This window comes from Panthera leo, chromosome B3 (assembly GCF_018350215.1).
Source record: "Panthera leo isolate Ple1 chromosome B3, P.leo_Ple1_pat1.1, whole genome shotgun sequence".
Taxonomy (NCBI): Eukaryota; Metazoa; Chordata; class Mammalia; order Carnivora; family Felidae; genus Panthera; species Panthera leo.
This window is the reverse complement of record NC_056684.1, coordinates 41,172,239-41,198,936: the sequence shown is the minus strand read 5'-3', so window position 1 is coordinate 41,198,936 and position 26,698 is coordinate 41,172,239. Positions and strand designations below refer to the sequence as shown.

General features: G+C 36.6%; 1 protein-coding gene and 1 long non-coding RNA gene across 15 annotated transcripts in view; one reads left to right on the top strand and one right to left on the bottom strand.

The window, feature by feature from the left end:
- Positions 1 to 26,698, bottom strand: part of HERC1 (HECT and RLD domain containing E3 ubiquitin protein ligase family member 1) — a 186,294-nt gene that overhangs the window by 68,126 nt on the left and 91,470 nt on the right. For all 10 annotated transcript variants that reach the window (XM_042941773.1, XM_042941772.1, XM_042941782.1 and 7 more), the window contains 11 exons: positions 25,920 to 26,232; positions 25,332 to 25,452; positions 18,807 to 18,858; positions 11,831 to 12,099; positions 9,874 to 10,089; positions 9,113 to 9,233; positions 8,646 to 8,883; positions 8,302 to 8,495; positions 4,942 to 5,097; positions 2,749 to 2,855; positions 2,107 to 2,217 (listed from right to left, as the gene is read on the bottom strand). In XM_042941773.1, the coding sequence (XP_042797707.1) occupies positions 2,107 to 2,217; positions 2,749 to 2,855; positions 4,942 to 5,097; positions 8,302 to 8,495; positions 8,646 to 8,883; positions 9,113 to 9,233; positions 9,874 to 10,089; positions 11,831 to 12,099; positions 18,807 to 18,858; positions 25,332 to 25,452; positions 25,920 to 26,232 (1,898 nt within the window). The remainder of the gene's footprint in view (positions 1 to 2,106; positions 2,218 to 2,748; positions 2,856 to 4,941; positions 5,098 to 8,301; positions 8,496 to 8,645; positions 8,884 to 9,112; positions 9,234 to 9,873; positions 10,090 to 11,830; positions 12,100 to 18,806; positions 18,859 to 25,331; positions 25,453 to 25,919; positions 26,233 to 26,698) is intronic.
- LOC122221938 overlaps positions 1 to 26,698 on the top strand; it is a 46,631-nt gene that overhangs the window by 13,091 nt on the left and 6,842 nt on the right. For 2 of the 5 annotated variants that reach the window (XR_006203523.1, XR_006203524.1), the window contains exon 5: positions 2,148 to 2,256. This is a non-coding gene — a long non-coding RNA (uncharacterized LOC122221938). Of the gene's footprint in view, positions 1 to 2,147; positions 2,741 to 26,698 lie in introns of those variants that run through there. The other 3 variants (XR_006203521.1, XR_006203520.1, XR_006203522.1) reach the window with 2 other exon arrangements.

The window sequence follows — 26,698 nt, the reverse complement described above, 5'->3', positions numbered from 1 at the left end:
ACTTGAACTTATTAATTCATTCAATGAGTATTAAGTATCTACTACTATACCAGGTCCTATATATTCAGCAGTATATTAGATAGATAGAGATAAGATCTCTGCTCTCACAGAACTTATATTATATATGTTACATATTATATATTAATTATAAAAATATGATATATATTATATTTATTAACCATAATATATTATATTATATATATATTAGAACTTACATTTTAGAAGGTAGAGATAGAAGATGAATAAAAAATATCAGGTAATAAGTGCTAGGTCAAAATTAAAGCAAATCATGTAACAGAGTATGTGACAACTAACTCTAGATTGAGGATAAGGAAAGGACTCTCTGAAGTGGTAATTGAGACCTGAATAGTAAGAAGAACTTGACATCTGAAAAACCTATGGGGGAAGTACTCTAGGTAGAAAGAATAGCCATGCAAAGCATAAACGAAGGAATAAACTTAGTGTGTTCAAGAAACAGGAAGAAGGCAAGTTGTTCTGAGTGTAGTGAGCAAAGGGGGGAGAACAAATAGTTCTAGATTTTATCCCAAGAATGATGAGAAACCAATGGAAGGTTTTAAGCACAGGACCAACATGCTATGACTTACAATTTAAAAGATCATTCTAAATCCCATGCAGAGAAAGGACTATAGGGAATTAAAAATGAAAACAAAAAGGCCATTTAGGAGACTACTGCATAGTCCAAGTCAGAGATGATAGTGGCTTGGAACAGGGTGATGGCAGAGAAATGAGGAGGTGGGCAAATTCAAGTTATATTTTACAAAGGAAACAATAGGACTTGGAGATTGTATGGAGGGAGAAAATGGGGGGCGGGAGGGTAGTGGTGACAGAAAGAGGATAACATCTAGGTTTTTTTAGTCAAGTCACTAACTAGGAAGATAGGAAAGCTGAGGAAGGAACAGGATCTGATAGAACTAAAAATGCTATGAAGTATGAGATGCCTACTAGACTATTATTCAAGTGGTAAGGCAAGTAGAAGATGGATATGGTAGCCCAGAATTCAGGGGAAATGTCAGAACTGGAATTAAAAATTTGGGAAGCAACAGCATATGTGTCTGAATAAGGTTTTGTTGGGTGCAGGAAAGGGAATGGGGATGATGGTGAGAAAAAGAAGGGGTCTTGGGAGGCCTGGGATAATCTAACACTTAAACAGAAGAGGGAAGAACCAATAAAAAAGAATGAGAAGAGGTCACTGTACTGAGATAGAAGGAAAACCAGAAAAAGTGTGGACTCAAAAAACCAAGAGAAAGATTAAGGTAGCTAAATGAATGGATTTAAGAGCTATATAGGAAGTAAAATCAATGGGGCCCAATGACTATGTGGATGGGGAGACATCAGGAAAATCCAGAATTCCCAAGAATTCAGGTTTGAAATGCTATGTGAATGATGGTGCCATCAATTAGAAAATGGGACAGGGAGAAAAGTATAAAGATTTGATGGGGAGACACCTGGGCTAGCATTTAAGTTTGGAAGGCACTGCATACAGGTGAAAATGGTCTTGGATATACTGAGGCTGTTGGAAAAGCTAAGACTGGAACTCTGAGGGACAGCAGTGTTTGGGATGGAGGCTAGGAGAACGTGGCACCAAAGAAGAGATGCTTCTAGAGGGAACCAAGGATTGGCAGAGGACTAGAGATGTAGAATAAGGTAGTTTTGAAAACAATAGAAGGCTAGAGTTTCCAGAGATGGAGTAAGATGTGGACAAAAAAGTGTATCCTATATTTAGCAATTGGCACTTACCTTTGTCATTTAATTTCGGTGTTCTGATGGAAGATCAACAATTGAGTTGAAGAGAAAATGAGAACTAAGGAGTGGCCCCAACATGTATAAAATTGCTTTTCTGAGAAGCTTAGCAATGAAAGAAAAGACGGGAACACGGGAGGCTTCTTGGTAAAAAGGAGTTTGGGAGGGTGGGAATTAGAGATGTTTATAAGCTGAGAAGAAAGAACCAGAGGAGAAAAAGAAAGTGCAGAGAGAATATGGAGTAACTGGTAGAACCAAGTCCCTCAGAGAAGAAGGGATCCAGAGACAGGAGACAGGGTATTTACTTGTGTGGTCTAAAAATACCTTTTTGGAAGAATCGCTTACCTGTAACTTTATTTCTTGTTCTTTTTCCTTTATCTGAATAGCATGTTTGGCCTGAGCAATGGGTGTCTCCCACATACAGTCCGACAGAAGGGAAAAGAGGCGTTCAACAACCTATTTATTGAAGGAAAAAGAATGATGAAATTTGTAAAGGTGATTTTAAGTAATATTAGAAAAGATAAATCATGTAAGTAATACTAAGTCACATGTAAAATTTCATCATACCAAAGTCAACAACTACTTTCAGTGGTTGGCTGTAATTTAAATATCTTGTTTCTAGAAAGATCGCTAATCCACTAGAAAGTGGGTCCCACTACCCTCATGTTTCTTCGCTACATGGACCTCTGATGAAGACACACAACCTCACACACTTCTCTCTCTAAAGGCCCAAACCTAGGAAGAAATTCCACAGATCTTCCTTTCCTTCTGACCTTTTAAGTATTCACTATCTCCTTACTCCTCACACCCATAACTTAATTTCTCTTTCTCCTTGCTTGGAAATTAAATAATAAAGCAATTTCAGAAGGAGAAGTCTAGCTATCAAATAAATGATACATTTACAACTGAAGAGACTATAATTTAGATTTTGGAAAAATAATGTTACAGATGTGAAAAGTATCTTCTAACAGCTTTAAAAATAGAAACCTGAGCCATTTGATCATCTTCTACGCCAGATTCACAAGCTGGTAGCACAGCCTCAAGGACATGAAGTGCAAGGAGCCTTGTTCTTAGGTTACCAACGAGAGGAATACCTGGGGAGGGAAAAGACATTTTCTTATTATCAGTGTGACTTAAATTCAAAGTGTAAATGAGGGGCGCCTGGGTGACTTAGTTGGTTAAGTGTCTGACTTTGACTCAGGTCATGATCTCACGGTTCGTGAGTTCGAACCCCATGTAGGGCTCTGTACTCCAGCTTGGAGCCTGGAACCTGCTTCGGATTCTGTGTCTCCCTCATTCTCTGCCCCTCCCCTACTTGTGCTAGGTCTCTCTCTCTCTCTCTCTTTCTCTCTCTCTCTCTCTCATTCTTTCTCAAAAATAAACAAACATTTTTTAAAAAGTGTAAATGGGGCACCTAGGTGGCTCATTCGGTTAAGCGTCTGACTTTGGCTCAGGTTGTGACCTTTTTGAGTTGGAGCCCTGCATCAGGCTCTGTGCTGACAGCTCAGAGCCTGGAGCCTGCTTTGGATTCTGTCTCCCTTTCTCTCTGTCCTTCCCCCACTCTCACTTTCTCTCTCAAAAATAAACATTAAGAAATTTTTTTAAAAAGTGTAAATGAACTTCTTGAATAAACATATTTGAGGCTCCTAAGCATTTATGGGTGGAATGGACAACACTTCAACCTATTATCACAAGAATTCTGGACTTAGCCCAGACCCACTAATGTACATGAATATTCATGTTTACGTCTCAGTTTTTCTGTATATAAAAGGGAACAGCACTATAATAACTACCTGTGCCAGGTACTATGCTATGCATTTCACACACATTAACTCTATTGATCTTTATAAATCCTACATCACATCCCTGTTTTACTGATGAGGAAAGTGAGGCTGAGAGAAGTTAAGTAATGTGACCATAGCTCAGCAGAGGCAGAAGGAGAATTTTAAACAGGTCTGTTAACCTCTAAAGCTCAGGTTTTCATATCCTTTCATTGCTTCTCCATCCATGGCCTGACTGCCTCACAGAGACTGTTCGGATTAATGGGGAGTAAGCAGTTTGTACTTTTCTGAAGTAAGCAAAAGCAGAGTCAGAATAATGATGCTCTTTTTTATACCTACTACTACAACAAAACCAGTTAAAAATAAATGAACATCTGGTTTTTTCTTTATGCTCCAAGACTTTAATATTATATAAGCTTCACCTTATTAAATGAGAAAAAAGCCTGTTATAAATTATACGAGTTAAGAAAAACTAGCAAAGTATATTGAGAACGTATACATATAAAACAACACGTACCATGGAAAATTAAATTTGTTTTAGCCTATTTAAGAAAGACTAGGGATGATAAAAAAGTTCCAGAATGAAGAGTAGTAATGGTTGAGCAACACTGTGAATATAGTGAATGTCACTGAATTATACACTTAAATAATTAAAAGCTGTACATTTTACACCACTGCAAGTTTTATATATATTTTACCACAATTAAAAAAAAAACTGGAGGGTGGGGCACCTAGGTGGCTCAGTCATTTAAGTGTCCGACTTGGGCTCAGGTCATGATCTCATGGTTCATGAATTTGAGCTCCACATGCCTCTCTCTCTCTCAGTTCTCTGCCCCTCCTCCGCTTGTGCTCTCTCTCTCTCAAAATAAATGAATAAACTTAAAAAAAAAAAAAAAAAAAAAAAAAGAGTAGGAAAGGACTGACAGTAATCTATGAAGGCTGACCAGACTTTTAGACTAAGAACCTGGAGTTAAGCTTATTACAAAGAGCTCACATAGACAGCATACAATCAGAAGTTACAATCAAGACAACAGAAATCATATTATGATTAGAGAGAATGGACAATCAGATCTGCATTTTGATAATCCAACAAGTGACATCAAAATCTGCGCCAATTATTAAACAGGATGTTCTCTGCTTATTTTTATTATGGTAATCCAAACAAATAGAGCCAAGTTCTCTTTAGATTAAATCCATAATCTAGCCTGGTGCTACTTTCTATTAATTCCTATCAATTTTTACTCCTGAAATTGGACTTTTCTTTTGACCAAGTAAGTACTCAGAAAACAAAAGTCTTGAAATCAAGGTCAAATATTCAATGTTGTTAAAGTGCGGTATTATCTGAATAAAATACACGTAATGTATAAAAACACTCTAAAATAAGGCAAAAGTCATATACCTGAAGAACACTTCTGAGATGCTATGTTTAGAAGCACCTCTGTCCATTTTGGGGAAGCCATTTTTGATTGAATTGCTTTTGAAGATACAACTCTGCGAAGAAAAACTAAAAAATCCCCCAGATGCAGTTCTGCTGCATGTTGTTTCCTAAGAGCAGCTGAAGAGTAAAGAGAAAAGTTTACATTACAACCAAAAATCAACAGGAAAAAGTCATACCAAGTAACTTGCATTTAGATTGTAGTTAGCCCAAACCTAATTCAAAATCTAAGTTGTCAGTTGGCTGCTGAATTTTTAAAACTTAAAGAACAGCATGGGGAAAGGTCAGAAAACAAAGCCGAACTTAAAAACATTTTTTACATCTGTGTACAATAATAGTGAGGTTGCTAGAACAAAGTATGTGTACTTGGTTTTGTGCATTTTTTTTTTTTACTGCTATTTTAAAATGCAACAGTTCTCTATCCAAGTCTAGAGTTCTATGAGGTAGAATCTGAGAGAAATGGTCTGTGAACCCCCTAAAGTTGTATGAAAATTGTGTGTACATTTGAATAGTAAAAGAGTTCACAACTTGATTCACATTTTCAAAACGTCTGTGACCTCCCCCAGCCCCATCAAATTAAGAATCACATCCCTAAAGAAGACTTTGTGTTTTCAGATTCTACAAAGAAACACATTTCTAAGGCTGTGTCTGGTTTGCCTGAGCACCAACTCCATGTATATCTCTTATATAAACTTGCTCTAAGCAATCTTCTCCGTTTTTCCACCAGTATCAGTACCGGCTTCTCTCCTGTCGCCCCTCTCATAGTTTCCCTCCACCCTGTGCATTTTTAGACCAGAGGACTGTCTGCTCTTCCTATAACACACCACGTTCTATCATCATCCATCACCCTTCATACCCTCTCAGCCTGGCAAATCCTACTCAAAGCCAAGAGGAAGAAGTATGCCAGTGAGGCAGTTGCCCAGAATATCAATCTCTACAGGGCACTAAAACATACAAAATCATAATGATTTGGAGGCAAGTATTATACACAGCATTCCTTTCAGGGAGATCCTGGCATGTCAAATTAAGGAATACACAGACGAGTCACTTAGAAGGAGACCCCCGCACCAAGGGCACCACACTTAAATGGCCAGCAATCTACTTTCACAGACATCTTGTCATAACTAGGGGACATCTGTTCTGCTGAGATGGGTGTGCATGTCTATGACAGAATTAGAACGCTGGTGACAATGAGAGACAATTGTACTCCTCTGCTACAATTCCTCTACATGGTCCTCTACCTCTTCTTTACTTAAATGCTAATAAGCAAATATTTTTATAATATCAGTATGAAGAATATAAAGTTATTAGCCTGAGCTGGATACCCACATACTACTCCAACCCTGTTCCTACACATTCTTCAAAATCCAGTTCAAGAGCTACCTCTTCTATGAAGCCTTCTCTCTTGGTAGAGATCCTTGGGAAAATCTGTTATGAGGGCTCTATCCTACTCCCCATCCTCACTCCCAGCAAGTATCTCTGTAACATGATACTAAATTAGTTAATTAGTTAAATTAATTAAGTTTGGAGACCTTAAATAGAAAGATGGTTAATACAACTTGGAGATGGTATGTGTTTCAGTACCAATACCAGTTTGAAATCAAAGGTACACCTTACTTTCAGTTAAGTATTTTAGAGTGTCTGTGGGGTTATTAATAGCTGGCCAATGTTGATTTGCATCAGTCTCACTCCCAGCCATCCCCATGAATAGAGATGGTGCAACAGCCCTCTCTCTAGGACGACCTGAGAGGAGTGGATGTGAATCCCATCTGCTCTTACACCTGCTGAGATGCACTTACGGAAGAAGTGCTTCTTTCTTTACTAGATATGGAAGGGCCCAGTTTTCCTAGGGGCCTATAAGTTGAGAAGTAACTCTATTAGGTCTTCCCTGCTGTCCATATGTGCAGTACTCAGCACTGAGTGGTGAGAAACTATTACCTTAATCACCCTGTATCCCTCACTGCATCTCAGAAAAACAGGAGGAGGCATTAAAAGCTTGTTTATTTTACCATGCCTTGTGAGTCTGGCATGGTCTTTGTAGAAGTACCACACTCTTTATATAAACAGGAAGAAGGAATGTGACACAGGGGTAGCCCCTCAAACCAAAAGCTAGTCCTTAATTAGACTCCTATATCCTCCTAGATTCTGACTTAAGAGATTTAGCTATTTCTTCTGAGCTTCTTGTATTACAGTGTAATTATTTGTTGACATGTCTGCCTCTCTGGTTACCTTAGAAGGTCTCTAAGGGTACAGACCATGTTTTATCATTTTTGTATCCACAGGTATTTCCTCTATCCACCCACCTATCTACACAATATTATTTAAATATTACTTTATTTAATTTTAATATTATTTAGTACAGTATTCCAGTATTAATATTAACATCCACATTCATAGCTCTCACTATGTGCCAGACACTGCTCTAAGTGCTTTACATGCATTTAATTAGTCTTCAAACACTCTAAGGAGGTTGGTTCTATTATCCTTATTTACAGATGAGGGAATTGGGGGCACAGAAAGGTTAAGTAACTTGCTCTCTCTCCATCCATTCATTCATCTGGCTGGCTAGCTAGCTAGCCAGCCAGCCAGCCAGCCATCTTGGTCCAGAGAGGATTTAAGGTCTCCCAGAGTTTATTACAGTAATAAGACATGGTAGTTTCATAAAAATCTCTTTAAGAAATGGCCAGTCTTAAACCTTTATTCCTTAATTATGTAGCAGATATAGGAAGTACTTCTACTGTTCAGGGTTTAAATTCTAACAAAAATACAATGTTCACTATGGTTTTATAGTTTTTTAAAGCTATGAGCAGATGGTCATAGTATAGCAACCAAATAACTGACAACTAAGTATAATAAGAATTTTTTTTTAGTGACCAGGAAACATAACAGCCTAGCAAGAAGTTCAGCTCCTTTAATTTTAACCTAGTTTCCACATATGAAAACCTGTGTTCCTGAGGGAACACTTAAGTCAAGACTATGGTTAAAGATGGGTTGTCAGGATCAAATGCTAAGAAAACAGAACCTGGGGGAATCAGTCACCTAGAACCTCTAGATTCTAGAACCAGGACAGCCAAGGAGAAGCTGAACTTAGGGAACAGTATGGTTGCTGTATCAGGGTTAACAGACTTTAGAGAAGAGGTTCAGTCAGGAGCTCATCGAAATCACACTTATTTGGAGAGCAAAAGAGTTTATAAATGAGTAAATGAAAATTCTTTCTAAAAAAATTCTTTCACGCCTCACAACAGAAAGAAGTCTACATTCTAATATCCACATGAGGACTCAATAAATGCTTGTAAATAATGACAAAAAAAGGGTTTATGCTACCTCTGAAATCTCTCTTCTCAGTTTCTCCACTGGAGTCAACTTTTCTTTCTTCTTCTTCACCCTCTTCTCCTTCCCCTTCTCCAAAAGAGGCCATAAGTAGTACACCAGCTTGGGACAACAAATTCTTCAACTGACTACAGAGTAGATCCAACAAGGACTGAACTACTTTGGGGCTCAGTTTATCAGCGTAAGTCCTACATGAAGTAACAGGGAAAAAAAAGGGTAATAACATAGTAGGGTAAATGTACTTAAACACATAAAGGACACGAGGGGGAAGTGGAAATTACTCAAATGAGAAAAGACCAGGTCCCATACAGTTCCATCAAGACATCTATAATGCTCACCCTGTAGTGATAGCTAGAATTTGGAGCAATCTTGTACTAGCCACTTTTAAAGCTGTACTAAGCTGAGAAACACCCGTCTTTGGCAGTAACTGCAGAGGCTGTCCCAGCATGGTGTCTGTACCACATAACTGCGACAATACGTTTAGCAGACCAGTGGAAATTGCCAAAGAAACATCCACTGGTTGATAGTGAACGCTCAGAGCAAAAACTGTAACCAAAAGGAGACGTTGCTGGGCTTCTAGAAAAAAAAGAAAGAAAAACAATTGGGAATTTTCTTTGAAGTAAACAACACACTAAAACAAAGCATATTCAAAAATATAAATAGTAATGTGGAACACCACTACATTTTCAAATATGTATTCTTTTACATGTAAATTGACCTATTAATGTTAAAACAAGATATAGAACATTAAGTATCTAGCATAAAATGTAATCTGCATCTTATATTTGTGGGGGCAGTTACTCACCAATGTGATGCTTATTTGCCTGTAGAGCTCTCTCTAGGGTAGCAGACAACTGTTGATAAATCTTATGCACAGCCACCTGGATTTCAATCTGAATATTTCTTTTAGCTGCTCTGATCCCATCCTGAATAAAGATTTACTTTTTCTATTAGTAACAATGACACCTCCTACCCAAATAAAAGTAATAGCATTTTATCCTACTCTATGCTAGAGCCCTATGGCAGTTTTTAATTATTCAGTATGGTTCAATATATAAAAGCTTTATAATAAATTTATATTTAAATGCTTGACAATTCCTGATTCTATATATTCTTTCTCCTTTCCCACAAAGCAATTTTTCTTCTCTAAATATGGAAGACATAAAGATAACACTCAAAAAAATTTTTTTCAAGTCATCAGAGAAACTGGGTAAAATGATAAAAGTATAAATGTAAATTCTGGAAACCCATCCTCCCAAACACCAATCCCTATCCCCAATTAGATCTATCTCTATCCAATTTGGCTAAGGGTTATGACAACTGAGCCAGCAGAGGATCTAAAAAAACAACAGTACCATAGTTCACCTAATCTCCACTATACTACTATTACTCAGGAAACTAAACGACTTAGATAGCTTTAAGAGTCATTTAAAAGTCTTTATATTTTTAAATCTCAATGTTAAACACCAGAAACCTTAGCATTATTAAACTGATGTTTAAAAAAAAAATGGCCAGAATCTGAATATACTGCAAGGTGCATCCTCACACGCCAGATCTGTCACCTACCTGATAGTGATGCAATCGGCCACTCTCTCCTTTGGCTCCTGCATGTCCCACAGTGCCTAAACCAAAACACCCTGCTAGAAACTGCAGCCTCACAGACGTGAGCAGTGTGGATGACTGGAAGCCCAAGTTTGATCTGCTTCCTGTCAGAGAGACGCTTCCTTTTTCCTCCATCCCAGACAACAGAACGAGGATCTGGTGAAGTGCTTCTAAACGTAGCTTGAGAAAAAATAAATAAATATATTTTAGAGTTCTTCACTGAACTGAGACACAAAGGAATTCCAACACAGATAATATACTTAGCACAGAAAATCCTGACGTTTCTTAGGGCTCTATTCTATTAAAGTAAACATTTATTTTATCATTAAAATCAAAATATTTCTAAAAACTCTACTAGCATACTTCAGTAATTAAGAGGCTACACAGGACAATGAGGAAAGCAGATCTGGATGTATGAGACCTAATTTCAAGGCCAGACTCTTCCATGTACTTTGTGGCCTTGGGAAACTCACTTAACTTTCTGAATCGCAGTTTCTTCATGTGTCAAATAAGGCTAATCCTATAGTACTTTTCTAACCTAGTCACATAGCTACTGTGATGCTCATGAGGAGATATATATATATAGAGAGAGAGGGTTCAAAACCATAAAGTGTTATGATTATTGCTTCCTTCACTTACAGGGAAGTTAAATAGAATGAATAGTGTTTAGTTCAAGAATTAGAAAAAGAATTTCTGGAAGGTTTCTCTGTGGGTCTCTTGAACATCTGGCTCTCTCTTCCCTAGGAGGGCAAAACCTACCACTGTAGTCCATCAGCCTATCCCTCTTTTTTTTTTTTTTCCAATAACTTTTTATTTTGAAATAACTGTACATTTAATAGTACAGATGGGTTGAAAACATGGTATAGATTATTCCTGTATGCCTTCCTCCTACTTTCCACTAATGTTACCATCTTAGGTGACTATGGTACATTTATCAAAACTAAGAAATGAACACTGGTACATCACTATAACTAAACTACAGACTTTATTTGGATTTTACCAGTTTTCCCAAAATGTTCCTTTTCTGTTCCAGGATCCAATCCCAGATACCATTTTGCATTCAGTTGTCATGTCTCCTTAGTCTCTTTTAGTCTGTCCCAGTTGCCATCTTTCCTTCGAAAGAGCTGTTCATGTATTTTACAGAATGTCCCACAATTTGGGCTTGCCTGATATTTTTTCATGACTGGACTAGAGTTATGGATTTAGGGGAAAATACTATAAAAGTCCTCTTCTCAACACATTATTTTCAGGGATGTATGATGTCACTATAACTTATTGTTGATAATGTTAATCTTGATCACTTGGCTAAGGTGATGTGTGTCAGGTTTCTGCAATGTAAAATTATTCATTTTTTTCCCTTTTCATACTCTGCTAGCTCCGAGACACTAAGTCCTGCTTACTTTAAAAGAACGGGAATTAACCTCCACATCCTAAAGGAAGAATATTAAAGAATTTGTGTACATGTTAAAACCAGAATAATAAATATTGTGAGGGAAATACTATGAGGCTACACAGGCATCTTAGGTCCCTTTAAAGTTCTGTTCACTAACTTCAGCATTCATCATTACTACTGTGGTGTCCTAATCTAGCCTTTTCTAAGTGGAGACAAATGGGTCAAAACCGGAGGCTCTAAGAAGCAGATGTATATGCTCACCAGCCAGTCTCATTTTAGTTTCTAGGAGACAAGGCAAGACTTAAGATTACAGTATCTTGCTCTAAGAGATGGCAATTAAAAATGCACTTTGTCCATTTCAAACAATATATTATGCCATTATATGATAGTGACATCAAAAAGTTCAGGTGCAGGAGAGGGAGAGGCAAAGAGTAGATGAAAAGGAAAAATTTTTTCTACTATTGTACAGTCAGTGATTACATTTAAGTTTCCACAGTGCCTCTTGAGGAGTAAGTATCAAAGACTTACTTCTGCCCTTAACTGCTGCTGTTCCATTGCAATGATAGAGGCCTGGGGACTCGTAGACATACTTTCTTCTGGCTCTTTAAAACCTGGAGCATTCCCCACATCTCCACTCACAAAGCTTACAACATTTTCGATCAAAGTGTGAACTCCCAAAGACTTGGTAAGATCAAAATCAGACTCAAAGGAGTAAGAGGAGTTGCATAACCAGTCTCTGCTATGTTTCAGGCGAGCCCAAGAGTCACTCAAGGATTCCAATTGACTGTGCATAGGACCTACATACAAACAGAACAAACATGTATCAATAACAACCAAGTAGAGCATACATTCTGAAACTAGGGGAGGGCTGAGTGCTGCTACCATACCAACTGGTGAGAAATGGACACTCAACGTTTGAATTACATGCATGCATTAAGTGAATCTGAGCAAAATGCTTTGGTAAAAACAAAAAACAAACAAAAACCAGAGCAATGTAAGAAAATAAAGGGAAAGCCCTGTTTGATGTATCAGTGTCTCTGAAAGCGCTTTAGCAACACACTGCCACAAGAAAAAGAAAGGCAGAAGCTGCTCTCAAAATGCTTAGCTTAAAATGCTCTGCGATATTAAACTAGACCATCATTTACGAACACAAAAGAACTAAGCACTTGGAACACTGCTCGTAAGACCTACAAGTACTAGAATTTCATCCAATTTAACATTATCATTGCAAAGAGTAAGTTAAGACTGAGCAAAGTGTCTACATATCTGCAATGAAACATTACCAAAAAATGGATATAGAAGGGCAAGTAAACTTATACAAAAAGGAGACACAAACATCACCCTTTGGGTTTCATTAATATAAGGAACACTTTCACTGTGTCATATGCATATTTACTGCATGTTGTGAAACTCCTATATAGAGGAAGCAAAGTTTCACAGACAAGAATATATGAGATTTGATGTAAAATGATATCTATTTAAAATTACCAAGTGATGTCACAATAGTTGCTAAATATAATATCATTAGTTTTGCCAGTGGACATTTTCTAGACTAAACAGACTAAAACATTAGACAACAAATACGTTAGTATGTTTGAACACAAGTCATATGCCAATATGAGCTTTAAATAAATATATAAATGTCCAATTCTTACAAGCTTTGTCTTTTTTAATTTAATTGATATCAGGTACATGAATTAGATTAACCATAATCCTTGGCTCATGATAATCTCTTATCACTGGTCCACACATGGCCTGCTTTTGTATTCATATTTATTTATAATAAATGTGAACACAAGAACTAGAAAACTGATAGTAACTTGTATCTACCTATCTGTTCCTCCTCTAATCCATCTCTCCATATCTCTTCCTACCTAAGGCTATATTATCCCCAAGCCTGGGTTTATCATTCCTTTGCTTTTATTAATGTTAAATATTGTTTTATCTTATATGTATTGCCAAGACAAATAATGTTTAGTTTTAGTGAGTTTTTACTTTATAAAGAAGTATCATTTTATGTAATCTTTGTGGGCATACTCTCTTCCATCAGTATATTGCCAATATTCATTCACATTATTACATGTAGCCATAATTCATTTGTGTGAGTACTGTATAATGTCCTATCACATGAATATATCAACTTTCTCTATTAGGAATGCATCTTAACGTAGTCAATAAAATATGCATTCCAAAAATTGTTTTGTTGTATAACTAGATGGAAAAGATATGGAAAGAGAACTATTTAAACACTAATGCCCACAGAGAAAAAAAAATTAATAAATAATGATTGCCTGACTTATTTCTGAATTACTACACTGGTGTCAATAAAACCCCAGGACTTCAAAATCAGATGTAGAAATTTAGCTAATATTATAAAGTAACCGAATTAATTTATATGCATTCTACTAGAATAATTTAGAATAGCAAAGAAGACATGGTTACTCTGCCTTCCATGTTTTAGCAAGAATTCTTAAGATTAAAAAATGCTGAATTTTCAGTTTTACTGAGCATGAAAAATAACCAATCTGAAAAATTCTCCAAACTGCATAGCTGATTATTTTTTTCACGTAAAACAGAAAAGAGTAAAACAACCCAAAGAATAACGCCAAGTATGCATAATGGATTAAATTAAAAATTATAAAGAATAAAGCAGAAGCTAATTAAAAAAAAAAAGAAATAATCATTTTCCATTTCTGTAAGCACCCCAAATCCAGAATGTGGATTTAGCCTTAACTTACAAATAATAGTTTTTGGCTCTTTGCACTGAGCTTGTTTGTTCAATAATAAAATTTCAGAATAAAATGTTGTTTTCCAATACTTACAAATTACTTTTCAAAATGAAAATAAAATGTGCAATGAGCTAGTGTTAGAACCACAGATGTAAAAGAGACCTTGAAGATTATCCAGTCCTCAAATTCCAATTGAGGAAATGGAGGTCAAAAATTTGATCTATAAAATTAATAATGCTAATTTCTTAATTTTATGGGAGGGAGGTGATCTTACAAATTCCTGTTATTAATCAACTTCATGAGTCACCAATACACGGAAATGTCAAGTGCCTGCCTACACAAAGGTTCAACTATGAAGAATATACAAAGAGTGAATTGCTTTGATATAACCCAAAATGTTCTAGAAATGGGTGGCCAACCCATTAAAATCCTCTTGGCAAATTAAAGCAAGGGTCAAACTTTTTGTACAAAGAGTCAGACAGGAAATATTTCAGGTTTTTGTGGGTCTTAAAGGTCTGTGCTGCAACCACTCAACTCTGCTGTTGTAATAGGAAGGCTGTCACAGACAATATATAAACAAATGAGTGTGGCTGAATTTCAAGGAAGCCTTATTTACAAAAAGAGGTAGCAGGCCAGACTTGGTTCACCAGGCATACTTTGCTGACCCCAATGTAAAACATGCAACTTATTAGGTATATGACCCAAACAAAATTCTGTATGACTAAAACAAAGAACAGGAAAAGCAGCATATGAAAACATTAGGATAAATAAATAAAATAACTGTAAGCCAAATATTTAGGCTGACATCAAAAATACTTTAAAACAAAAACTTATATTATGGAAATGAGAGATGAAAGAATTCTTAAGTCTTTAAAAAAAAATTGTAACAACCTGATTAACTTTGGTTTGTTCAATATTGTTTCACTGGAATATAGGAAATACTGTGTCTGAAAAGTACAATAAAAGCTTCTACAGAGTAATTGTGACTAAGTCCAGTTCTTACTTAGTATTATTTCAGAGTCATCTACTATAAAAAGGAAATACAAAGTTCAACAAGACTTTTTTTGAGATGGTTTACTTGTCCTTACAATTTTGGTTCTTAAATGGAATTTTCAAAATGAACATGGCAGAGCTGCAATACATACTTTATAAACCATAAAATATGTAGGCAAGCTAAAAGGGGAAAAAAATTAAACATGCCATCATGTACTTGCTTGAAGCTCTTCTTTTTTCTGGGGCTCAACTGGCCAAAAAGGAGTAAATACACTACCACACAAAAATCAGAAGACAAAAGGAGAAATTTGATACAGGAGACAACATTTACATTTGCTCTTCTTTATATAATCTAATTTGAAATGCACAGATAAAAACAGCATTTCACCCATACATGTTATACCATGAAACACACATGCTGATAAATGTTTCCAGTATTATTTTTAGCTGTAAAATCCTAACACTTTATTTATAAGGCCTAAGGAGTAAAAAAAAATCAAGTCATATAGTATTTTAACTAATAAGATTCCTGATGTTGCTTCTTAAATTGCTGCTTTGGTATCCCTACCATTTTTCACTGCACCAGGTTCAGCTTAAGTATGAAAACTAAAGTTAAGTATCTGCAAAGTTAGGTATCGTCTTTCAGCGATGGATGAGCTCAGTTCTACACAACTACAGCAAATCTTTTAAGTATTTATCAAAGTACCAAAATACCAACACATTTAACAGGTTTTGTATAAAATGTTGATGAGCTGTTGTAAGAATTAAATGAGTTAATATGTTTTAAGCATCAGAACAATGACTGGCATATGTAAGTAGTTTACAGGTGTTTAATGAATACAAAATGTCCTATTATCTCTGAGGCACTAAGCAGAAATGTTTCACCTATCTCTTTTTAAAGTAATTTAAGACTTTTGGTTTTAGAATTTAGCTTTAATGCCTCTGAACAGGTGAGCAAACAGCTACATTTATGTGCTCTATTTGCTCTACCCATTCCTACCATATTTGCTTGCTTGGACCAATTGTGAAAGATTAACTTGAATGAAGGAAGAAGCAGCAATCATGGTTCAAAAGCATGAATCCTAGTATCCCCAATGCCAAACACTGAAATTATAGGCACTAGTATTCCCAAGGAGGAGCCTTTGGAAGGAAAAGAAGAACAGCTGAAACGAGTATACAAACATTAATTGTTATTGATACATCTATTTAATTTCAGTGAATGTGACATAGTAACTTATCTCTAATTTCTGTTACTAGGTTTTTAATAACTCAGGGCCACTGAGACTAGTAAGTACAAAAGCTATGCAAGGGAAAAAATTGTCATTTCCTCTTCAAAATACTGGAAAGGGGTAAACAAGAGCATAGGAGAATTGTCACTTGGCAGGGCATCTGTTTGTCCTTCACAGCTCAAGTTATAATCAGAACACCTAAATGGCCCCAAACGGTTCTGACTTGGTTCGTTTGCCCAAATGAAGATAGGCATCTAGTCCAAACTGGCAATAAATAAGGAAAAAATAGGATTGTTTATTCTACCATTTAAGAACAAAACAAAACAAAACAAACCACTGCGGTCCGAAGGTAGTCACTAAATACAAATAATTTTTAAAAATTCCTTTCAAAATATATTCCCCTTAATGTATTTTCAATGTTCTTTTATTTTAAAGAAGGAAATCTATAAGAAAACTACTAAGTGTACATTTTCATTGTTTAATCTGTAAGCTCTAGTATTCATTAGATTGAAAACTATTTTTGCTGCCTTCCTAAAAGAGTAATTCTACTTTCTAGTCACCTATTCCTAAGAACAAAGCCATCAGCAGATTTTTCTCTGGGAACATTAAAATGCAATGATTATTAGGATAAACTGGTACCATATTAAGTGATATCATGAAGATTTATATAACTAGTTTCCCTCCCTATTATAATTTCCTAAGTGAATAATTAAAAAAAAAAAACAAACTTTTCCCATGAGGTCCTGTATTTGCTTTTCTGTTTTCAACAAAGTAAAGTTAAATTCCAAAAAGTTAATAGGTTTCGGTACTGCCTTGAGCTTTTTGGAGAAGGTGGTTTATCCACAAACAATATTTGGATTAATGGCTTCATTCATTTGTATCTCCTTATACCTACAACTATAGAAACTCCACATCTACTCATAGGATAACAGTTTAAAAACTTGAGCAGAAACCAACTCTAGGATAGTAACTTTGAAGTGTTCTAGCTATTTTTCCTAAGTAATTTACAATGAAATTCTAAGTCATTTGTAATTCAGAGAAAAGATACCACTTTCTGTTTTATTCTAAACATTACTTTGCACATACTGACATGGCTAATATAGACTAAATCTCACAGGATAAAGGTTTACGAGAAAATAATTTTAGCTAATGGACTATCATGCATAAATATAATCAGTACAGCAGGAAGCTCTTACTAAAGACTGGATCCCTTATGCTACTCATTAAATTTGGAGCCATTGTCTCTCTAGCACCAAATGATACACATATAACAGAAATTTTACCAACAGTGCTCACCTGAGCTAACCAAAATTTTAATTTCTACGTCAAGTGGTTATGCAAAAAGGATTTTCTGGATAATTATGACACATGAACTCCCAATTTTCAAAGAATTAGAAAATAATAAAATACATATCGCACATTACACTAAACATCATTTAATTATTTTTATATCACAAATAACCTTATGATTTTTTTTAAAAAACCCAACAGCTATGTTATAGCTTCCAAAGACTTTTCAAATAAACAAAGTACCAGTTCTAGTCATTATTCTTAGTATTTCAGAAAAATCATTCTCTGTATTCTAATTAAAGGACAAAGTATCATATTTTATTTGACAGAATGCCAACATTTCTTCCTCTAAGTTGTAAACACACAAATGAAAAAACTGTGCATGCATTTCTTCCCTTCATTCCTCAGTTTTCCCTCATCTCTCAGTTTGCTTCCTGTGGGGAACTGAACATTCTGCCAAGGAAGCTATCAAGAGAAGGGTTTGGTTTTGAAGTACAGAAGACTTACTATCACAGAAAATAATTTTTCCCACAGGCTCTTAAAAATTGCCACCAGCACCAATGTTGAACATTTCACATTTTCACAACCACAGTATAAATGGGTTTAATAAAAGTGCCAGTTAATAGAGAGCAATACTTGGGGAGTTTTTAGGTATCCTTGAATTTAGAGTCTCTGAAACAGCTGTCCTTTCCATACATTTTTATATATAACCAAGAGTTAACTGTATTATTTACTAAGAAAGAGCTTCTAACAAACAAGCTAAACTCTTGATAACACTCGTAAAATTGTTCCTCATGGGAAAATTTGTCTAGAAATCATAAGCTTATGTCTTACATGCTGTATCTTAAGAGGCAAATAGTAAAAAAAAAAAGTGGAAACTTTCTGAAAGTGTGCATGCAGAGACAGGAGGTAAGTGGAGAAGAGTTCTCATGTAATACCATTAAACTATGGCAACTGTACCAGTGAACTAAAACATAGCAAATAATGTACATAACCCCCCATAATGTAAAGCATTACTTTTGGAGTTCCACACAACTTTTTAAAAAGTCAAAACACATGACAAATGAGAAACAGACTGGTTATTAACTGCTAGACATTTCTGTTTTAAAAGGGTGTATGTTAAAGAAAATGATTTCAACTCTTCCAATAAAATGTTTCTAAATTTGTTTTTGCAATAATGTTTCAAAGACAATCATATCTAAATACATCAGATATAAAAACAGCTACATCATTTAACCAGATTTTTAATTTCTTAACACTTACCTCTCTTTCTATGAGATGATGCCAAATCCAAATCAACATTTCGTCTTCCACTCTATTAAGTTAAAAATGAAAAATTTAGTTGTGAAAAGTGTTTTAAGATTAGATTTAATACAACATTAGAATAAAAATACATAAAATTATAACAATGTGCTACCTGTATACCAGTCCAGTCAGACTAAAAAGTCTAATAAAACGTCTCAAAAAAACCCACTGAAAACAGCTTTAAGAAAGCCCAGGTACATAACTCTGAGATACTAAAACACAAAGTCAAGGTGTATGCTAATTAACATTGTAGAGTAGCATAAGTTTTTCTTTGTTGTCACCTTTTCTTTTTTGGAATTATTGCCTTTTTTTTTTTTAAGTTCATCTATGTATTTTGAGAGAGAGAGCAAGCACATGCACAAGTGGGGGAAGGGCAGGGAGAGAGGGAAAGAGAGAATCCCAAGCAGGCTGTACACAGTCGGCACAGGGCCCAATGCTGGGCTCTGAACTCACAAACTGTGAAATCATGACCTGAGCCAAAATCAAGAGTCGGACGTTCAACCAACTAAGCCACCCAGGTGCCCCAGGTATCTTTGTCTTTTATCTTCCAAATACACTATAATCTTATTAATACCTTCCACAGGTCTAAAGCCTCCTGTAGCAAAGTCTCATTTTCAAAAATTGCTTTCTCTATTCTTATTTTACATTCTTTTCAAAAGCCCCACTAGTCTTGGCTAGGCATTTTAGAGGAAGAGAATCTGATGAATCCACCCTAACAGAAAAGTAACATAGTCCTAAGACTACTGGCAGTATTTTAAAGGATTTTTAAATGTTTTTAAGGGGTGCCTGGGTTAAGTGTCCAATTCTTGACTTCAGCTCAGGTTATGATCTCACTGTCATAGAATCAAGCCCCACATTGGTCTCTGCACTGGGCATGAAGCCTGCTTAAGATTCTCTCTCCCTCCCTCTGCCTCTCAAACGGGCATGTACTCTCTCGCTCTCTCTCTCTCTCTCAAAAAAAAAAAAAAAAAGCCTATTAAATCTAGAAATCTCAAATTGCTGAAACTGCAGACAGCTCAATAAAATAGTGAAGGTTTTCAGGAAGAACAGAAGTATATTTCTGTTGGGGAGGGGTGCAGACAACTATCTGCTCTGCTCATATGTACAGCCAACCAAGTACAAACCATAGGTGACTGACTCATTTATGCAAAGACTTGACATTATGGTCTTACTAGGCATTTCATTTTTACTCTATCACATAATTTTTAAAAATGGTGGCAAAGAAGAAAGGTTGTAGAAGTGATAAAACAGATTCATTTAGGAACTGCCATTGTAGAAAATCATTACCTGGTTACACACAGACACATGTACCTACATTGTAGATAAACACATTTCGTCTTACACACACACACACACCAAAAATAAGTATGTTGTCAGGCCATTTGGTGCTAGACAAAATATGAAATGTTACAACCGCTCCTGAAGATATCAATGGATCATGCAAGAAAACATTTTTATCACACAGTACCTTGGTCATGAGGGGTCACAGAATAATTTTATCTCAGGCCTCAGAACTAGAATTATCTGTTTCCCTTGAACAACTGGTTTGTTATATCTTTTAGACACTGAATCTTGTAAATCATTATGCTGTTCCTCTTTGGTGGCCCACCTTTAGCCAAACATCACAGGATATGGTCTGAGGTGTACAAAATCTCACCCAGGGCTTTATCTTTCAGTTTCTTTCAGTCCTAATTCATTCACCTAATTCATCCTTTTATAAAGTATTTATTTTTATACACTAAATCAACTCCTTTGTGGAATAAGGAAGAGAGGGAATAGATTAAGAGAGTGTAGTATGAAATGCTGGATAGGTATGACAACTGTCAATCACACAGTTGAACTTACGCTTAATTAACTGTTGAGGTTTACTAAGACAGAGAAGTAGATAATACATCATGTAACACTCTTTATAAAAAAAGGATAAAGCAAAGATTGAGCATTAAACTGATTAACTTCAGTTACGTTAAGAAAGCATTTCATTCATTCACAAATCAGAAATGAAGTACCACTAGATATTAAGGATATGAATGGAAATCCTAAATAACCTGACAGAAGGATAATGTATTTTAGCTGGAAAAACCCAAACTGCCCCCACTGTTTGCCCCTCTTCATCTATACCAGGCTGAAGGCTCAGCCCACATCTCCCTTGATCTGCAAAAGAATCTGATCTGGTTCTAGACTTTCCTATCTCTTACAAGACTCTCCCTTCATCTGCAAAAGAATCTGCTCTGGTTCCAGACTTTCCTATCTCTTACAAGACTATCTTTCTAAACATTCTGTAAAGAAAGATGATCAAGAGCAAATCTTTTTCAAAAATGTGTTTATTAATCTTTTATAAACTGTAGGAAACTCAATGTTAATCTTGGCAACTAAATCTAGGCTCAATCTACTTCCACTGATCTCTCTTTCCATTCTGTTCTGAAAATATATTTTTCAACACGTTTTAAATATTACCAAACTTGTTCTTTACAACAACCCAGTTGAAGCAAGTATAACAGGTAGTTTTCTTTTCTTTTTTTTTTTTTAAGTTTATTTATTTTGAGAAAGAGAGAGAGTATACACATACGCAAGCAGGGGAGGGGCAGAGAGAGGGAGAGAGAATCCCAAGCAGGCTCTGTGCTGTAAGCAGGAAGCCCAATGCAGGGGTTGAACTCAAAAACCGTGAGATCATGACCTGAGCCAAAATCAAGAGTCAGATGCTTAACTGACTGAGCCACCAAGGTGCCCTGCATGACAGGCAGTTTTATTCCCCATTTCAAAATAAAGAAGCTGGGGTTCAGAAAGGTAAAAATCTTGCCCCAGGTAAAAATCAATAGTAAATCTTAAGCCTACTATGACTAAGTGAGATTTCACTATTTGTTTTCTCAAAGTATGTTGCTTTAACTACATCTATCCTCATTTTTTATCTTTTCATTTCAGTGGAAATGAATTATCAATCTACAAAGCATACTGTAAAAGACATGAGGGGCATTACAATAAACCTGCCTTCTAAGAGGTCTGCTGGAAAGAAATACTAATAATACATAAATAAGTATGATGTGAGACAAAACATTAGTGGTTCATTAGAGATACTACCAAAATGTCACAGAAATAACATGAAGACTCCTGGGAGTAACGTGATCTTGGAAAGCTTTCTGGAAGAGATGACACTTTAGTCAGTTCTTAAGAAAAGATAAGACCCCCATCAATAAAATCCAGGAGAAAGACATTTAAGGCAAAGAGTGCTTGAGCAGAGGCTCAAGAGGTATGTTTGGGGTCTGGCAGGTGGACTATCATGCCAAAAATACAGATTACTGCAGGGGATAACTGGTTCCAAAGGCAGGCAGGAAACATCTTCCAGAATCTTGATTTCTTGGTAGGTAGTGCAGAATCACAAAGTTTTCTAAGTAGGAAGGGAGCGTGACCAGCTGGTATTATTTTTTTTTTTTTTTTTTTTTTTTTTTTTTTTTTTTTTTTTTTTTTTTTTTTATTTATTTTTGGGATAGAGAGAGACAGAGCATGAACGGGGGAGGGGCAGAGAGAGAGGGAGACACAGAATCGGAAACAGGCTCCAGGCTCTGAGCCATCAGCCCAGAGCCTGACGCGGGGCTCAAACTCACGGACCGCGAGATCGTGACCTGGCTGAAGTCGGACGCTTAACCGACTGCGCCACCCAGGCGCCCCCAGCTGGTATTATTTTTGTTGTGTTTTCTTTTTAATTTTTTTTTAATGCTTATTAATTTTTTAGAAAAAGAGAGAGAGACAGAGCACAAGGAGGGAAGAGGCAGAGAAAGACGGAAACACACAAGCCAAAGTAGGCTCCAGGCTCTGAGCTGTCAAAAAAATAAAGAAGCATTAAAAAAAAAAAAAAAAAAAAAAAGCTCTAACTTTGGGAACAGGATCTAAGGAAAGGAACTGAAAAAAGTAGGGAGATCAGTTTAAAACTACCAGTCCAGGCAAAGGTAACAAAGGCCTGAATTAAAGAGTAGAAACACTAAAAAATAAAAAAAGGGCACCTGGGTGGCTCAGTCAGTTGAGCGTCTGACTCACCTCAGGTCATGATCTCACAGCTCGTTCAGTTCAAGCCTCACATAGACTCTGTACTGACAGCTCTGAGCCTAGAGCTTGCTTCAGATTCTGTCTCCATCTCTCTCTCTGCCCCTCCCCTGCCTGTGCACTCTCTCTCTCTCCAATATGAATAAACATTAAAAAAAAATGTTTTAAGAGTAGAAAGGACAGAATGGGCACAAATATTTTACCAAAACAGGTAACACAATAATTCATCCATTCCAAAAACTTAGTGATTGCCTCCTACTACATACCAGGCACTATACTGCAGGCACTTGCAATACAGCAGTAAACGAAACAGCAAAAACTCCTGTCCTCAAGGAGCTTATATCTTATCTTAAGAAAAGATAAGACCCCCATCAATAAAATCCAAGGCCAACAGAAAGTGATAAACAAAATTATGTTTGGTGCTGGGGGATGGGGGGGTGGGGGGGCGGGGAGACCTAGCAAGGCAAGGTAGACAGGGACTGAATATGTGGAAAGGAGGGCAAACTACAATTTTAGACAGAGGGGTCAGACTAGGCCTCACTGAAAAAGTAAAAACAGAAGGAAACATTGAAGTGGGGGAATTAGCCAGGCAGACAACAGTATTCTAGTGGGGGTGGGGGAGGGAAATAGGTAAAAGCCCTAAAAGGAGGTTGTGTGGTATGTTCATGGAAAAGGCAAGAGGCTAGTGTGATAGAAGGAGAGTCCTCAATTAAGGAGGCCAGTAAGAGATCAGAGTGACAGTGGAGCCAGCATATGTAGGGTCTTGTAGGCCCCTGTAAGGACTTATGCTTCCAAAAAGCAGTCACTGGAGGTTTTGAGTAGAGAAGTAACATGATCTATGTAATAAAAACTATCACAGGGTTAGGAGACTAGATAATGAGACTGATCAGACTGAGAGGAATCTCAGAGACTATAAGAGAGGAAACATGAACTGGGAGCACAGAGATACTAATGGTAATGACTAAAAGAAGGGAAGAACAAACAAAACACCATGGTACAATAAAATCTGCTTAGGGACACTGCTGAACTTTCCTTAGAGGAGGAATCTTCTTTGCTTAGAAGTTTCTCTGAAACAATACCTTTCTGTTTATGTAGTACTTTATACTTTTCAAAAGTATTTTCATATCCATCATCTCAATTTACACAATAGAGGAATTTCAGAGCTAAAAATGGAGCTTATAAACCATGCACTCAGTCCAAAAAACCAGCGTTTCTGTTTGGGCTGCCATGTGACATGACCAAAGTCTCACACATTGTCATAAACACAAGAGGCACTAATGTCCTCCTATCACAGCGGGACACTAAGGCCCAGATAAGTCAAGTAACACGTATAGATTATTCACATACAAGACAGAGGGAGAGCCAAAATGCAAATCCAGCTATGAACTCCAAGTCCAAAACTACTCAAAACTAGTAATCTCTTAGACAATTTGCACACCATAATTTACCTATCACACTACAGCATACTTTGTTCCCTGCTTCTTAGGTAAATCAGCATCTCATCTGTTTGATTTTGAGTGTAAATGCCTGCAGCCCAGGTCCTGAGGCTTTTTTGGTAGGTAACTGAGAATTACTGACAGATTTTAAGTAGAGGAAATATAAACAGACTTGTGAAATGTGGAAGATGGGCACAAAACAAGCAGTAGGTCAACAAGTTTGGAGGCTTCTGGACTAGTCCGAGCAAAAGAGAAGGAAAGTTTGAACAGAACAGTGGCAAAAGGGATGGAAAGGACATATCAGAAACATACCAAGGTTAAAATTTGCAAGACTTGACTAACTAGATGGTAGGGAGTGTGGGGGTTTGCAAAGACAAGAAAATAAGGAAAAGAAAAGGATGAATCCTGAGTAGTTAATAATACCACCTACTAAGATAGTGAATATAAGAAAAGAAAGTTTGAGAGAAAGATGAATTTATTTTTGGATAGGTTAAGATTGGGGTAACCTCACTTGTTCAGGAGGACTGTCCACCAGTGAGTCAGATATATGAATTTGAAGTTTAGGAAGAAGTCAGAGCTAAAGACAGAAATCTGAGGGGCATCTGGGGGGATCAGTTGGTTGAGTGCCTGACTTCTGCTCAGGTCATAATCTCACGGTTTGTGGGTTTGAGCCCTATGTCAAGCTCTGCACTGACAGCTCAGACCCTTGAGCCTGCTTCAGATCCTGTCTCTCTCTCTCTCCACCTTGCCCCACCCCCATTTGTGTGCTCTCTCTCAAATGTAAAGAAATAAAATAAAACTTAAAAAAAAATAAAGATAGAAATCTGAGAATCACATTAACATATAGGTGGTAAATATCTATGCAATATAGTTATCCCATTTTTCTTAAAAGTTCTTTTTAAAAAGTTTTTATATGTCTAAAACAAACATATAGTACTTACTGTAACCAAACTCTTATATATCTATATGCTGAAAACAAAAATCCCTCTTTACTCAATCTAGGTATACCTACCAGCGCGTAACCCTCTTCATCTGATTCAGGCTGAGACAAATCAGATTCACTCCTCGATTTGATCAGTCTATAATTTGGACTTGCATGGACTAGCCGGCTCTCTGCAGTAAGACTTTCACTCCTGTCTCACATGCACAAAGAAAAGTTTTTCAATTTGGGATTGTTAGTAAACATAAAATTGAATGGAACTAGCAGCACAGACCTAATACATACACAGTGAGGAGTAATTATATCTGTCAAAGGGAAATCCTGACTCTTGTGTAAGCACAAAGCCCTTTACGATGACAGCAAACCAACTTACATGCCACTACATTACAGAGAGATGCAACAAACTTCGTATGTTTGTCAACTACTGTTGTTTATATGTATGAAAAATTGTGCCTCCTCATCTAATCAGAAATTTCTATTCCAGGCTGAATCAGTATCACTCTTTACATTACTTTAATACATTAATATATTACTTCACCCTAGTCAATTTGGATTTCCTCCTCCACATGTGTGTTCATTTCAGAAGACCACTATAACTTCGAGAACAAAGTGTTGCACTGCATAAAGTCACAAATGTTTCAAGTTTCTAGTCAGTCCCACCTGGTCATAAGTCCACCCCCTTCAGAGGCACTTGTTGAAGGCTGCTGCAACTGTCCTTCTTCCTTCCGCTTCTGAAGCTCCTCAATCACAGGACTTACTCCTAATATTAACAGGGCACACCGATGGATCACAGAGTTGCAGGCAGCGGTGTACACATCCTGGCCCTCAGGAAGGTCTGTGCTGACCCTTCGCTCTTGCTGAGACTGGGGAGGTGGATCATCAGCTCGAGCCCCAGACCCTGCCCCACTGTTCATTCTATCTCGATCTCGGCTACGAGCTACTTCACGGGCTGAGAGGAAACACTGAAAGATTTCTGTAACATGCAACACAAAAACAAGGTCTTAACACATGGGGAGAGAAGAGCAAAGAAAATAACAATAAAAATAGTCATAAAGTTTGGATCAAAAACTTACTGAAAGAGGGAAAAGTTATTTTTTAGACATTAAATACAGCATAGTAACTAAGTTAAGATTATATTAAATACATGTAAAACATTAAACTTTTCACAAAAATTAAAATAGGAAATAATTATGCCGTTATAGAATTCAGATTTGGTTTATTCTATTTCTACTCTTACTCATGACTTAGATCAATGCTTTCCAAGTGGCCCCAGACCAGGGCATCAACATTTTCTGGGAACTTGTTACAGATGCAAATTATCAGGCCAATCCCAGACCTTCTGAATCAGAAATTCTAGGCATGGGGCCAGCAATATGTGTTTTAACAAGCCATCCAGCTGATTTTGAGCTCTGCTGAAGTTTCAAAATGACTGAGTTAGA